At 51.2% G+C, this 16,148-nt stretch overlaps 1 protein-coding gene across 5 annotated transcripts in view; it reads right to left on the minus strand.

The window, feature by feature from the left end:
* Nucleotides 1-3,175: 3,175 nt before the first annotated feature.
* The window catches only part of SLC6A6 (solute carrier family 6 member 6), an 82,226-nt gene continuing 69,253 nt past the window's right edge, over nt 3,176-16,148 (minus strand). For 4 of the 5 annotated variants that reach the window (XM_081071407.1, XM_081071404.1, XM_081071405.1 and 1 more), the window contains 5 exons: nt 15,040-15,177; nt 13,784-13,886; nt 13,146-13,246; nt 10,525-10,695; nt 3,176-7,585 (listed from right to left, as the gene is read on the minus strand). In XM_081071407.1, the coding sequence (XP_080927533.1) occupies nt 7,445-7,585; nt 10,525-10,695; nt 13,146-13,246; nt 13,784-13,886; nt 15,040-15,177 (654 nt within the window). In that variant the 3' untranslated portion in view covers nt 3,176-7,444. The remainder of the gene's footprint in view (nt 7,586-10,524; nt 10,696-13,145; nt 13,247-13,783; nt 13,887-15,039; nt 15,178-16,148) is intronic. The other variant, XR_013994829.1, reaches the window with a different exon arrangement.

The following is a 16,148-nucleotide window of genomic DNA, read 5'->3' on the forward strand; positions in this document are numbered from 1 at the left end:
CCTGGACACAGCCAGGGCTCTCAGGGCACTGCCACTCTCTCTCTGGGCCTCTCGGGGTACTGTGCTGGAACAACAGCGGCTCACGTCAAGGTGCTTACATATTATCAATGGCGGCCAGTCAAGACACAAAAGCAAACATCCGCCAGTCCCACTACATGGTGGTATGTTCCCAAACAGTCAAGCGTCTATTAAATCAGGGATAGAAGGCAATTCCCCATAGTCCATAGTCATTCGCTGTCCTGGGGGTGAGGGATGACCTTGACCTCACCCTCATCTCCCAAGGAGGACTGTCCTGTGGGGGACCCTGCTCGGTGCGCCATTTGTCGTGCAGGGCGTTCGGCGGGGTCTCTGTTCCCGCTCCCCTCATAAGAACGCAGGACACGGTCAGGCCAAACAGGAACATCCATGGAGCCATAAGTAGGGGAGTCAATCCATTATATTCTCACCGGCGGCATCCGCCTCTCTGCAATCCGCTCTTGCTAGCCACCATCTTCTTGCTACTCCCCATTTTTCTCTCTGCTTAGCATAGCCACAGCAGTTATATTAGTGGCCAATGGCTTACGAGTTACAGCAGACGGCCAACTAGCCACAGCTGCTGGCCATCTGATCACAGTTGATGGCCATTTACTACCCGAGCCAACACCTTTCTATGTGAGGCTGAGAGCCTGGAAACTGTTTTTTGGGGCTTTGTCCCCACACTCCACCCCTACAGGGTCTCACCTCACAATCTACGCGACAAGTGTCTTCCGCAAGGGTCCCTGTGCGAGGAGCCTGTAGGGGAACGCAATATCCTGGACACAGCCAGGCTCTCTGGACACAGCCAGGGCCTCTCAGGGTACCTTGCTGGAACAACAGCGGCTCACATCAAGGTGCTTACACATCATCAATGGCGGCCAGTCAAGACACAAAAGCAAACATCCGCCAGTCCCACTACATGGCGGTGTGTTCCCAAACAGTCAAGCGTCCATTAAATCAGGGATAGAAGGCAATTCCCCATAGTCCATAGTCATTTGCCAGGGCTGTCCTGGGGGTGAGGGATGACCTTGACCTCACTCTCATCTCCCACGGAGGACTCAGCAAGCGTTTCCTCCTGGAACAAGTCCCGCATCCAGGCTGCGTCAGCAAGCAGTTCCCAGCCCACAGGGCGGCAACAACATTCGCTTTCTCCGCTTTCTCCGGCCTCTGCTGGTTGGGGAACCATCCACATCTTTCCACCCCTCCACGGGGATCGAGCTCTTGGCAGCTGCTCCTCCTGGTCTTCCTCTGACTGAGCTTTTATAGGCACAAACTGCTCCACTGCCCTTCGGAGAGCTCTGGCCGGCACCGTATCCTGCCAACTACACCATGTGTCACACAGGGGACCCTGCTCACTGCGCCATTTGTCGTGCAGGGCGTCCAGCGGGGCGGCCTGCAGGGTCTCTGGTCCCGCTCCCCACATAAGAACGCAGGACATGGTGAGGCCAAAAAGGAACACCCACGGAGCCATAGATAGGGGAGTCAAACCAATATAGTCTCTCTGGCAGCTGGGCTGAAGACACAGGAAGCAGGATCTACATAATTTGCAACCCGCCGTCCTAACAGCAGTCCGCACTTGCCAGCCACCATCTTCTTGCTAGCCCCCATCTCTTCTCTGCTAGCGTAGCCACAGCAGTTATATTAGTGACCAATGGCTTACAGGTTACAGCTGACGGCCAACCAGCCACAGCTGCTGGCCATCCGATCACAGTTGATGGCCATTTACTACCTGAGCCAGCACCTTTCTATGTGAGGCCGAGAGCTTGGAAACTGCTTTTTGGGGCTTTGTCCCCACACGGTCTTATATTAATTTTTGCTCCAAAAGACGCAGTAGAGCTTATGTTCAGGGGATGTCATCCAGAAAAACCATGCTAGGTCTTCTTTTCGGGGAAATGTGGTAGGAAAGCTGGGGGCTGCAGTACTGCACAGGGCCCTGCTGGTCTTCCTAAAGAGGCAGCACCTGCCCTTCAGCCTGGCTGCATACCAACCACTGTTCTGAGAGCTTTGCAAGAATTCTCTGGATCCTCCCTACAGCCTTCAGAGGTGGCTCTATTACCATCCCAATATTACAGATGAGGAATTGAGGCACAGAGAGTTTAAGTAACTTGCCCAAGGTCACACAGGTAAGAAGGGATGGAACCAGGATTTGAACACAAGCCATATGGCCAGAACACTCAGAGGGAGTAAGGAAGGTGAACAGGGCCATCAGAAAGGCAGACAGCCAGAAAACAAGGGAGGGAGATTTTATTCTAACGTTATCTATAAATAATGAATTCCTGAGAAAGAATCTTGGTCTGAGAAGTCGAGGAAAGGACCCAGCAGGCTCCCCTGACCTTGCCCACTCACTTTTGGAAGGCTGCCCAAAACATGGACCCTCTTCTGGCATCAGTTTCCCCATCTCTACCAGTGGGTTAGGCTCACGATCCCCAAGGCTGAGGACATCTGTGCCAACCACTGACCTTTTGGGATCCAGATTGTCCTCCCCTCTGAGGTCCCAGTGTGAGTTTCCTATTTGCTTCCCTCCAGGACTCGCCACTTACCTCTCTTCCAGAAGCCTCCCAGACCTACTCGGACTTGGCAATAAGAGCCCTGATGGATGGGATGACCTGGTGGGAGGGCTGAGGGGGCAGGGAGGGTACCAACCTCAGGTCAGTGCTCCCCTCCCCAAATCCCCTTTCTGGGCTTACAGCAGGATAACCTTGGGCCAGGAAAGAGGGAAAGGAAGTCAGAGCAGGTGAGGGCCTGATGCCTTATGAGCCTCACCTCTAATCACCCTTGAAGCTTGAAGGGGGTGGTGGTTTAATTCCAGATAGGGAAACTGAGGCTCAGCTGACAGTGTGAGATCTCCCAGCACAGGGCTGGATATGTAGCAGGTGGGCTTCACACAGTAGAATCGGTAGAACCACAGAGCAGACCCAGGAGTCTGTGGACCTGGGTGCAAATCAACTCTTTCATGGCCTTGCTGAGTGCCCTTGAGCAAACCAACTGGAAATCCCAACCTTGAGTCGCAACTGGAGGCCTCTGCCTCAGTGTCTCCAACCTTGGATAACAATACCACCTTTGAGGAGCTTCTAGGGTGAGACTGAAAGCCCTTTATAAACTGTAAAGCACTTGCCAAACGTAAGGGAAAACAGCCTCATCAAAAGAGAACCCACACGTGTTGGATTTAAAAAGGAAATGTTTATTTTCATGTTATAAGGTGATTACAAACTCCTCTAAAAAAAAGCGAAGATGAATTTAAAATATTGATATACATATTTATCTAAAAAGCAAAGGGGGAAAGGAAACACCCTGCAAAATACAGGGATTCATATCATAAAACATTTATACACAAAAGCTTGTATATTGCAAGACTGAATTACACACCAAGGATCTTATTCAAATACAAATGTTCCTCCTCAGAAGAGTCTCTCGTTGGTTGATTTTTTGTTTTTTTTTTTACAAAAGTTTAAAATATTTTAAAAATATTTTGAAGTTTAAAAAAAAAGTTGTGATGAGCCAGACATATTTCTGGAAGGAGGCAAGACCCATGTTCTCAGCTTTCTCTTGTGCTAAATACAGTCACAGTTGCTAGGGATTTGAAAATTAATTGGGTTAAAAAAAATGGAGCAAACATTTCAGTTTGAAGCCAAATGTATCACAAGATGCTCCATCCATCAGGGACCCCGTCAGAACATGTCTGTAGTGACACCCACAAGAGAACAATGAAATAGCTTCCTATTAAAACAAGATGCATTCTGAGGGCCAGGCATTGAGAGGGAGTGACCCATATTCCTCTCCAATTTTGATATCTGGGTTTTTGTTTGTTTTGTGGCTTTGTGCTTGTTGCATTTTTGCACAGTGGTATTTACAGCATCCACATGGACAGCCTGGCTTGAGGACGTCTGACCTTGGATATGAAGGCTAGATGGCCCTTGTAGCCACCTCTGGGGTCCTTTCCTGGCCTGTGTCTGAAGTTTGTGGGAAAGGAGGCACCTCTGCTTTCAGCACTGGCTGCCCAGAGCATTCCTCATCCAGAGGGGCAGTGTTGAGAGATGCTGGCTGGGCCACTGGCCACTGTGTTGTGGCACTTGGTGACACAAGAACGCCTTGTGCTAGGCTGAGGAGGGCTGACTAGGCTCTGTGCTTCACCACTGTCTCTGGGGGGGCGGGGGAGTTGTGAATGAGGGGCCAGAGATACGGAAAGGGAGCTGCGTGCTGTCTGGAAATCACAACACAAGGCTGCCTGGGAATATCCCACGTGGCTTCAGGCTGAATCCTGCCTAAGGGTTCTGCCTCTTACACACCATCTGGCTTCTTTGGGCCTCAGTTTCCTCATGTGCCATAGGGATCTCAATGCCTAGCTCACAGAGGGCTGCTGGGTGCAGGGGTAGGGTCAACAGGGTGAATAGGTGCTGCCTCTCCTATCGGAGACCTGAGACACAGCTTAGGGTCCAGTTGGCCCCTGAGGATGGCCAGGGGGTGGTGGGTGCTGCTCACCTGGTCCCTGAACACTGGGGACAGAGCGTTTCCTTTTTCCTAAAGGCTCATCTTTGGTCTTCAGGGAAACAAGTGAGGAGCTGCACGCGCCACTCAGCGCACACACCTCAGAAAACCTGAAGCTGGAACTGACTGCAGACAGTCTGGTTCCAGTCCCAGCTCACTGTGCCCAAGTCCCTCCCCTGTTCGTCCTCAGTTTCCCCGTTTTACAAGGGCACTGACTGGGAAGCCCCAGAACCCTCTCCATCACCGACCGTGTGGCTCCACTGCAGGGATCCACGTGGCCCAGCCCGGCTCAGTGAAGCATCTCCCTAGGTGAGACTTATACTTGGGCCCTCATCCACTTCTCCGTCCTAAAAAAATTCTGTCAACAGCCCCTTCACATCCCTTCTGGATCTGACTGACTCGACCATAGGCAGGCATCCAAACTTCCGACCCATCCCAGGCAGAGAGACAGGTGGACCAGACTCATGAGTGCCAGTGACAAGTTTCCTTTATGTGGAGATGTATAAAAGTCACACATCATTACACATTGTACTCGTAGAGCCAAGTTCTGAGGATACACGAGAGCTAGGGTCAAAACTGGAGACAGGTGCCAGGAAGACTGCTGAGGAACCGGCTGGGGGAGGCGGCTGACCTTCCTTCCAGGCGGGACCTGGGGACTTGGTCTGCATGTGTCTTTGGTCTAGAATTTGGTCTGGGAATCTTCTAAGAGGCCTTCCTGGGGCCTTTTCCAGAATGGTGCAATTCGCTCCCATCCTGTGACCTTTCCCTCGGGGTCTGAGCCCTGGAAGGGAGATGTAGCCTGAAATGGCCACAGATGCCCAGATAGCCACAGCTTGCCAAGCCCCCCTTGCTCCCACACGTCACCTGTCCCCAATCACTGACAGTGGTTAGTTTACTAACGTTCCATAAGACAGAGGAAAATAGGTCACATTGCTACTCAGTAAAATTAGGGGGAAAAAACACAATAAAATCAAATTAGACACTGCGACAACCACAAATACATAGAAAAACAGGAACACATGAGAACTGTGAACAGTTTGGAATAGGTGTTGTTTGGCAGAGTATATGCTTTGGAAACAGCAAAAGCTGAATGCTTGCCAAAGACAAGAGGTTCAGAACTGCCTCTGCCCCTTGGGAGGGGGACACCAAAGGTCCCTCCCCCTCCCGAATTTGGGGAGGCGGGTTCCAGGATTCAGAGAGTCCCTGCTCTGAAAACCTGAGCTGGACTTCAATCTCCACATCCCTAGAGGCAGTAACTGCTGTTTGTGACAATGTTGCAGTTTAGTTTAGACTCTGAACTTGGAAGTGACTGTTTAAATGGCACAGTTTAGGTCCAAATGGGAGCTGGGGTGGAGGAGTGTCCATACTCGGGATTTTAAAGGTGGAGTACCTCCTCTCTTGGTTCAGAGAGGATGCTGCTCGACATAAAGCTCCTGGTCGAGCCAGTTCTGGGGTGCCAGACCCCTCAACAACCCCAATGTTCTAGAAAACGCTCCCTCACTGCCTCTTCTCGATCCTCACGTAGTGCATATCTGACACCCGCTATTGCAGGGGTTGTGAAATGAAGACTTTTATTATCTCCCAGGGACGACCGAGGGTAGCCCACTCTGCACTTGCGACTGAACTGGGAAGAGAGTTTGGGGAGCACTTCACCCAATTCAAAGATTCAGTGAAGCTCCAAGCTGGCATCCCTGCGAGGAGCCAGGCTGGCCCTGGGCTGGGATCTTCAACAAGAGCTTGTCGGGAGTTTCCCAGCCTCTGGGAGATGAGGGTGGAGAGATGAAGGAAAAAAAGCACCCCTCCCCGACACCGGACCCCTGAACCCTGGGGCCCTCATCCTTTGGTCCACTCACTCACCCCTCGTCCCTCACCCGATACGTGATGCTTCCCTCCTACAGGCCGCTTTGATGGATGTCCGCTGGGAATGACTAAAACCTGATAGGATCCCACAGAAACGCAACAGACACATCTGTGTGAGGCTCAGAGCCCTGAGAGCGCCAGCTGCGCCTGCTGGGCTGGCCTCAGGTCTCTACTGGGACATCCCAGGAAGGACAGCGGCTGAGCGCTCAGCCTCACAAGGACTCCTGGACGCCCTTGCCCCATCTTCACCAGCCCTATCAGATGAATGGTTCTGACGGTCCGTCTGACAGTGTCTGACTATCCACCCCTGATCTCAGAATAAAAGGTGGGATTGTTCCTGGTGGAATGGCTTCTACTGTTCTTAGAATCAGACTTTTGCTGTAGGGCTCACCTGTCAGCTTTAAGTCAGTGCCTTTATTTGAGGACGGGTTCATTATTTTGGCATCTCTCTTCTTGGCTAAAACAAGTGTAATGAGGCCGTGTCCTCACAGCCCTTTCTCCAGCCCTCTGGGTCTGGCCAGTGAGCGGAGCCCTCTCCCTGCTGTTTGCTTCTACTTGAACCAGATTTGGGAGGTACTCCACCTGTAAAATGGGTCTGCTGTCCCAGGAAAATTCCACCCCGGGTGTTTTGGGGCAGAACTTTCTGCCAGCTACACAAGCACCGAAGAATTGCTTTTGAAAACGAGATCTATTGCTGGCAAGAAGATCGATTCAAGTGGTAAAAGTGTACGACAATCTCTAAGTGTATATATATAGTTATATGTTAAAAAAAAAAATACAAAGAAAAATTTACCAAGTTCCCATAAAATACATCTAATTCAGTATGAAAGCTCTGCCTCACCCCGGACTTCTGCCCATGGGTTTTTTCTTTTTGTACAAAATATCCCCAAATCAAAACAAAATACACATACACACGACAACACACACACACACACACACGCACGCACGCACGCACACACAGTAATATTTTCTGTGACAATTAAAAAAAAAATCCTAGTGCAAATATAAAGCTCTGTAAACCTGGTCCTATGAGAATCTAATGTTAGTAAACAGCAGGAAAGCAGCCCCATCGACCCGAGAGAGCTCACATCATAGTCTCCACTATGATGTGGGTTGGTTTCATGAGAGCGCCGTTCATGGCCAAGTGGGAGCTGTAGGGTGTGGCCCCCTCTCGCTCCACTGCCCAGCGGTTGGGTTCCCTCGGGGTCAGCAGGTACTTGAGTCTCTGGAAAAGGAAGGGGACAGAGTGGGAGGGAGGTCAGGTAGTCTGGTTCCCTTTTCCCCTGGGGAATCTATCCTCTCGGGGTCCTGCCAGTGTCCTGCCTGGCCTTTGGCAAACTACGAGCCTCTCTGGGGCTCCCATTTCATCCACCGGCAAATAAAGTTGTTGAACTAAGGAGCTCCTCAGGTCCCTTTCCGGCCCCAAATCAGGGCAGAATTCCAGTTGGTAGTTTCCTTGCCAGCCCTGCTGACACACCTCAGGGATGGAGACTGGAACGTCCTCTCTGTGACTTCTTCCTCCCATGGAGTGGACACATTCGTATGCTTCCTGATGATTCCTATCCCCCATGTGTCTGACTGGCAAAGCAGTGAAGTTTCTGCAATCTATCCGCCCCAAGTTAGATAACTGCCTTGAGCCTCCTGTCTACCCTGAAGGGAAACTCCACACTCCTCTGCCTCCCACAAGCTGCATTTCCTGTCTTCTCGCAGACAGGTCTCCCCATTTCCTTGCAGGCGTCCAAGTCCCCTGCTACCCGGCTGCAGGTCCTGCCTGCAGGACTTGGAGACCACTGCTTGTGTCTGAGCTGCACCTTCCAACAGCGGGGCCAGAGGTGGATTGCATGAGAATTCTCACATCACCTAGGGGCAGAGTGAGTTATGTGCTCCCAGCTGGTCAAGGAAGTAGTGAGGAAAACAACCCTCCCCAATGGCAGAACTGGGACTTGAACTCAGGGCTCCTGCCTCCCAGCCCACCTCTGTCAAGCGTCCATCCAGAAACTTAAATGGAAAGCAGCTGTGAACAAGTTTTCTAGACATTAACATTCAATTTAGGTATATAATACTAGGTATATAGCTTATTGAAAGCTATAATATTTCATTTGAAAATCTAGATTTCTATTTTCTCTTTGAAAATTGCAAGATCTGGCAACTCTAGGCCCACGTCCTCTTTTGGAAAGAACTGGCCAGAGCTGAGCACACGGCTGCCTGCTGTTGATTTCCATCACCTTCTCCAACTTACTCGCGGCCCTGCCCACGTGGCTTCCCTCATCTGGGTTGCCTGCTTGGTCCCTGGAGGAACGTACTGGAGGCCCCAGGTAAAGTCGGAGAGGTGGGATGCCAGCAGGAAGGGTAAGCCCTGCTCCCCTTTCATTGCTCTGCCTCTTGGTACATCTGTATAATGGGGTGTGTACAGGGAAGGTGGGACAAGAGGCAAACACCTGGGCTCCCTTTATACAGGAGGTGAGATGCAACTGGCCTCTTCCCAGGACAGAGACCTGGTTTTGCAAAACCTGGCTCAGAGAGAAGGTCATAGCTAGGAGGACACCTCAGAAACCTATGCAGGTGGGAGCCCCAGGGGGCGTATATAGCAAAGGCAGGTAGCTGGTGACTCAACTGCCTTCAGAGGAGGGGGTTACATTTATAGATGAGGAAAGGAGGCAAGATGCAGTAGAGCAGATTCCTCACCCACCCCCTCTCCTTCCCTCACACCAATCCCACTCTGACCAAACCTCAAAACTGGGGATGGAATAATATTCAAAATTAGGCTTTGAAGGGACACAAGTTAGTGACCTGTTGGGTTGAACAGTGCCTCACCTCCCATGGGTGAATTATATAATCGCTGGGGGCACTGACCAATCAGAAAAGACATCCAAGCCCCTCTGCTATGCCTTGAATTAACCCTTTAGTTTCTGGGAGGTAGGGATATTCTGGAAACTCCCAGGGAGGGGCTGGGTTGGCATAGGATACATAGGAGAGTACCTGGAGGGCTCAGGGCAGTAGCTACTGCCCATCTGTCCCAGGCCTAACATTTCAATATTTTAACAAATGATAACGCCATTCAGGGTTCTGGCTGAGCACTGGGGTCCTTCCCTTGTCCCCTGAGAAAATACAATGGGCCCAATCCTGCAGGAACACACCAGAGCTGTGCTGGTTCAGACAGACTCAGCTTCATGTTTTCCTCCCTGGCACACCCTTGCCTCCCTCCTTTGTCTCGGGAAGGCTGGTCCCTTTCTGCCCGGCCTCTCCTCTCCCCCCACCAACACCACCCCCAGGCCATGCCTCTGCCCACAAGGAAACCGGCCCAGCCCAAGGGGGAGCCAGGGCCCCAGGACATCCTGGCTCCAGATTTTTAAGAGAATAACAATAAAAACAACCCAGAACAAAACAGTGCAGTCTTGGAGCCAGCCCAAGCCCAAAGGTTAAGGGAGATTCTAAGAAAAGGATTTCTTGGAAAGAGCCCCGGCTTTTGCCAGGCCTGGAATTTACAGTATTGTCAGAAGAATTTCTGGGAGGAGGTGGGCTGTGGGGAGGGGGCCCCCCGGGAGGAGACTGGCAGGCACAGAGGTCTGGAAGCAGGAGGTTCTGCCTTGGACAGAGGGTTGGGCAGCGGACGAGGCCACAGAGCTAGGGCGCCCCCCCCCCCTTGTGCTGGGCTTATCTGCAACTTGACTCCAGGGTAAGGGGAGGCCTCCGGGTGGGGCTCCAGCTTCCTCCCTGGCTCCTTGTCTCATCTCACCACTTCAGAAATTCAGCCCCCACTGCTCCCAAGATAAAGCCCTAGTTCTTAGCTTGGCATCCAAAGCTGCTGTCACCTCTCTAGCCTCTAGCCTTTGCCCACTCCCCAAAACATGTCACTACTGCCCAAGTGCTGTCGCACCTCTTAGCCCCATAACCCACATTCTTCCATCTCGCATTTTCTGCTTGGCAAATTCCTCCTCCTGCCACAGTCCTGCTCTGACTATCCCCCCAGAGCCTTCTCCCACCTGAAGTGGACTTTGTTGCAGTGTTTCCATGATGCGCTCTCCCACCCACAATCTCAATCACTCCACGGGGCAGGTAGGGGTCTAGGACTCAGAGAGGGTAAGTGACACGCCCAAGGTCACAAAGCAAACCTTCGGGCTCCTGCCCTCCCCCTCGATCCAGCCTGGGGCCCTGTGTACTCACCACGAGGAACGGCCCTTCCGTCTGGCAGAAGCGGATGACCATGACCAAGGGGACGCACACCATGGAGGACAGGGCCAGGCTCCAGCCCAGCCCGATGGCCCAGGTGGGGTACACGTACATTTTGTTGTAGGTCAGGGGTACGTACTTGACGAGAGAGAAGATGAAACATCCCTGTGGAGAGATGGGGGCAGTCAGGGCGGTCTAGGGCATCAGGGGTGGGGGGCTTCTGGGACCAGGGGAGGCCACACCCAAAGGACTTCACACCCTTCTCCACTCTGCAGCTTAAGGACCTCCCCCAGTGCACATGTGACCAAGTCACTTCTCTGCTCAAAACCCTCTGTGGCTCCCCAGCACCTTCAGGATGCAGTCCAAGCTCCTCAGCCTGGCCAGAATGTCACCGGAGTTGTGCCTCATCCCCTCTCCACCTCTCCCTGCAATTCTATACTCGTTCCCCTGAATTCCTTCCAGCTCCTCAGCCACTTGCCCAGGACCTTAGTCCAGGCTGCTCCCTCTGACGGGACCTCTATTTCCCTCATCTTCTCCTCCTTCTAATTTAGCTTTAATGGTCCTGCCTTACTTGCCCAGGCCCTGTCCAGACTCAGTGAGGCACTCACACTTTGCCTTCCCCAAAAGCGTACGGTTACAATCACTTCTTCAGCACACAGCGCCCCACCTAACCTGAGTCGGTGAGGGTGAGTAGTGTGTGCCTTGTTCTCCCGTTTCTCTAACACTTGGTGCAATTCCAGGTGCACACAGTAGGTGCACTATAAATACTAGCAGCATGGGTGAAAGCCTTTCCTCCCCTCCCCACCCATCTCCATCTCTAAGTACCAGACCCAGCTGCCCAGGACAAGGTGTGGATCTGGGCTTTGCCCTATTGGAAGTCTACAGCCCAGCCTTGAGCTCTCACAAATGGCCAGTGGCCATCAGCATCCATGAACAGTGGGGTGGGGTGAGCCCCAAAGCCTATGCCAAGGCCCCATTTTCACATAAGGTGAGCTGGAAGTGCCCAGGGCTCCTGCTCTAGTCCAAATGACAGAATCTCAGAGTATAACTCAGGTTGTCTTGGATGACCCACAATGTGAAAATGACTTAAATCCTCAGGATCTAATAACTCAGGTTTGATGGTAAGACAAATCTATCTACATCAGAATTGATAACGGGAAGGGAGAGAGCATTAGGCTGCAGATGCCTTCCATTGGGCACCTACTGTATGTCTGGCCTGGTTGTTTCTGTCCTGATTTGTGGGGCTATAGCTTAGACAGGGAAAGTAGGTAGCTGCTCTGGGTTTCCCAACATAAGGAAGCTTTTACCTGCCTGAGACCCATACCTGCCTGTCACATTTCTCTTCCTACTAGGATGGCTTCATTCTACCACCTTAGAATGCAACCTATTTCTGATCTATGCAACTCCTCAGGAAGGGAGAGAGGAAGAAACTGATGGTCAGAGTGGTGAGAGGAGGTGCCCACAAACAAACGTCAAGTGAGAATGACAACATGGGCTTTGAACCCAATAAAATTCATCTCTAAAAATAAACTCACCAATTGTGTGGTTACTGGTTGCTATAGTTTACTTATTTTTATAGGGAAAATATACAGCTCAAATGCAAAGGTCACAACCATATTAACTAATAACAGTAACAACCAAAGGTTGTCGGCTGCCACTTATACCCCACGTCAGTCTCTTTGTTTTAAAATGGGAAAACTGGGGCCCGAGAGAGAGGGGACTCACCTGTCACGCAAGGAGTTAATGGCAATATTGACTTATTCTGGTCTAGGAGCAAAGGTCACTAAGGGGAGGGTCCGTTTGTTCCTCAGCCCCTGCTCCTTAAATGCAAGGAATGTATCTGCCATTTGTGCTTCCCAAGGTATGAGCCAAGAATGGCAGAGCAGATATGTTCCCCTGCAATTAGCTCCAAAGCTCACAACTGGTTTCAAATACCGACAGCAAAGCAGCTTTTGCCTCAGATGATTTCCCTTTGGCTGGGGCCTCTGGGGCCTTGAAGCAGGCAGGGTGCCCGGGTATGCTGCGAGGTGGCAGGTGAGGAAACCCTGGTGGGAAGAGGAATGTGGCACCCCCTTGCTCTTGGGTCCTGGGCAGGTATGCAGCTTCTTTGATCTTGGGAGAGCCCAGAGTATCTCTCTGCTGGGACGTTCTCTCTCTCTCTTGCCACAACCCCCACCCTGCCATGGAAACACCACATTTCCAATGTCTGTGACCTCTTCTTTGGACGTCCAATGGCCCCGTAAAATAATCAGTGACTGAGACTGGGCTCGTGAGCTCTGGAAGGGTCTGGGGAAAGGCTATGTGCTCTGTGAGGATCCCCTGAGTTTCTCAACATGCCCAGATACATTTTCCTGTTTGAGAACGTTGTGCCTTTACATAGGCTGGTTCCTCTGCCAGCAACGCTCTTCCTGTTTTCTCTTCCTGACAAGCTCCTACCCAGTCTTTAAAACTCATCTCAAGCTAACCCTCTGGAGCAGTGTGCCCCACCTTTTCTCAGGCAGAGCGGTCACTAGACTTCTTACATGCATTTTCCAGCACTCCGCAAATGCTGAACTCAGGATAGTTTAGCAGATGAGAAAAGGCTACAACCCACGGCCAAGAAAGAGAAAACTCACAACACAGAGAACTGGAGTGACCACGGCCCAGCTGTACTTCATCCAGGGACCCGGCCGATAGCCGATCATGTCTTCAATACCGTCATAAAAGTTATTGCTGCCTGCAAGGGAATGAGGTGGACAGATGGTGACACGTGTCCAATGCCAGCAACCACCCTGAGAACAGCAGACCCATGAGGGGTCTCTGGGGCCTGATCCAGGTCCCGATCTTATACCACAGAGACACAAGTGTGGCAGATATTTATTTGAAATCATCTAAAATTCACATCTTGTATTTTGGGGGGCCACCTGAGGCTTACCCAACCCAAATTCTGGTGTGACTAATTCAGGTCTCAAGGAGGTCCAAATGGACCATTCCTGGACCCTAGAGTAGTTAATCATAGATAGACCCCTTGTACAGCCAAGTTACGGGTTTGTTAAAGCATGTCACATTCTGCACCTTCAGCATGAGGAGAATCTGTAGTGTGGCTACTATGACATTATTTGTGTAGGGAAGGGGTAGCCTTCAGATGAAAAGTCCTGGTATGGACTTTGTATTCGACTAAGAATAACTCCCTTAGAATTCTGTTTCTGAAGCTTTTAAATACAGAGACCCAAAGGAGAGACCTGAGAAACGATACGCAAAAAGTGGTACTCACCATATATCCAGGCAATAACAAAACATTCAAAGAATGCAACCCACAAAAGGCATACACCACTAGCTGCATAGTAGTCAAAGAGTTGAAACACATACATGCCACCCTGTGAAGAAAAAAACAGAGAAGGTTGATTTGTTATTTGGTATCTAATTCCCTTTTATCTAATATATAAAGAGCTCTGGCATATTAATAAGAAAGGCTATGATCATGGGCCAAGGCTATGATAACGAGATACCTTTGTAAAATAATGCTCTACTTCATGTTTGACAACACACACACACACACACACACACACACACACACACACACACACACACACACACGTCTTCCTTAGCAAAAACTGATGGGTTCACTGAAGCCTGCTTCCAAAGGAGGTACTTAAAACCAGCTGTGGCAAACAGAATATTTCAGCAATATGCAGCTGCTCAGTGTGTGGACTTGTGATCCGCCTTTTGTGGGGGAGGCTTCTTACAGGCACTTCCAGAAAAAAAAACATTTACTTTCACTTCCAGAAAGGAAAAATGGTAATGGGAAACCTAGAGTTGAGTTTGGGGGCTAATGCAACCCTTTGCTGGAGAATATGGGGAGGTGAGTGGGAGACATATAAGAAAGTATGTGTCCTGGGCCTATGTTAGGCTCACATGCTTACATTATTTAGTACAAGAATCTTTTTCTTTTCTGGCCCACCTCTTGCTAGACATACTGAAGCACTGCTGCCTTAGACACTCGCTCGCTTCCTCTCTCTGCTTCTTTGTCCCACTTTAAACGGATCCTCCTCTGGCCCCTGCCCACCTCCTCTGGCCCCAGCACACACTCCCTGTCAACCAGACGCAGCAACCACAATGCCTGCAGTATTTACCCTGGAGAACCACCTCCCCTCCAAGCCACTACACACAGTCAGGGGTGAACAGAGCTGTTGTTAAAATGTATTTTAGTGGAAGCATCCTTTCCTCCCCAGGGCCTCCCAGGATAAGGGAGAAACAGAGAGTAACACTGTTGCCATGACAACCCGTGGGAAAAGATGCAGGAGAGTTTGGGTCAACTGCTGGGTCCCCCCTCACAGTGCAGGCTGAGTCCTCTGGGCAGAGCAGGACCCCTGAATTGAGTGGGGTTTGCAGATTACCCACCCTGGTCCTCTCATCCAGCTGTTAGGGGGACCAGGGAGGCAGTGTGGCCTCGAATGGCTCTGAGACATGTACGTGAGGCACCAAGGGCCCGCTAAGGGGAGGCCCTCGTGCCAGGTGAGAGCCACCTACCTCCGTCACCATCGTCAGTCCTAGCAGGTAGCTGATGCTACATATCAAGGCGATGAAGATTTCCCGACGGAAACCCTTCCTTAGGAAGGACGGGTAAAGATCAACCAAGGACGTGATCTGTCCTTCGACTTCAACAAACTGTGGGGGGAAAAGAGAACCGTTGAGAGGCAGATGCCCAGCACCTCCCCTCTGCTTAGAGAGGAGAGCCAGGTGCACAGCGTTGGCCTTTGGGGTCACGTGCAAACATGTGAACCTGGGAGCTCTGCCCGCCGGTCAGGTCACCGTGGCCCATGCAGTTCTCCCTTGTATTCCACAGCTCGCATCTCTGCTGAGGCCCGTCCTGCCACCGGAATGCCTTTCCCTCATCATGCAAGACTCAGCTCAGGAATGACCACTTCTCTGAAGCCAATGCTGACCCTCTGCCTGGCATGCTGACACAACAAGCTCCCCCTACTTTGCTCTTGGTCCTCTCTGAAGCCAAGGGCGATGCCCCCTCATTTCCAGGCCTCCAGTGCCCAGCAGGGCCAGGCACATGGTTACTCAACAGACACGTGACAGATGAATTAGGCAACCGAGGTCAAGTCGGGGCCTCATTTCCTCCATCAGATCCACATGGGGGTTGTTAACCCTTTGGGGATAGTAGGCCAACAAGAGAATTTTGCCTGTGTGTGCGCACACCTACACGCCCACATGTGTGAGCCCCATGCAGCCATGACTCCAGGGCTCATGGACTCCAAGAACCCATCCCTGGGCTTCCAAATGTGAGGAAACATTCTAGAATGACTCTCAATCTCTAAATCTTCCCATCTTTGCACCTAACAATTTATCTTGGAGACTGTTCCATATCATTACATGGAGAGCTGCCTCGTATTTAAAATGGAGGTGTAACACTCCCCTGGGGACACATATCATCGTGCACCTAACCAGTGCCCAACAGACAGCTTCCAGGCTCTGTCGCTACTGACCTGGGCTTCCACAGCACACTCTACAAATGAAACTTCAGGATTAAACGGCTCGTAGACACATTTTACATTTGGATGGTTATAGACAGATTGCCCTGCCAATCAACACACCCTCTGAGGCTGATCTGATTCCTTTAAAAGTGGAAA

Source organism: Rhinolophus hipposideros (assembly GCF_964194185.1).
Source record: "Rhinolophus hipposideros genome assembly, chromosome: 14".
Classification (NCBI taxonomy): Eukaryota; Metazoa; Chordata; class Mammalia; order Chiroptera; family Rhinolophidae; genus Rhinolophus; species Rhinolophus hipposideros.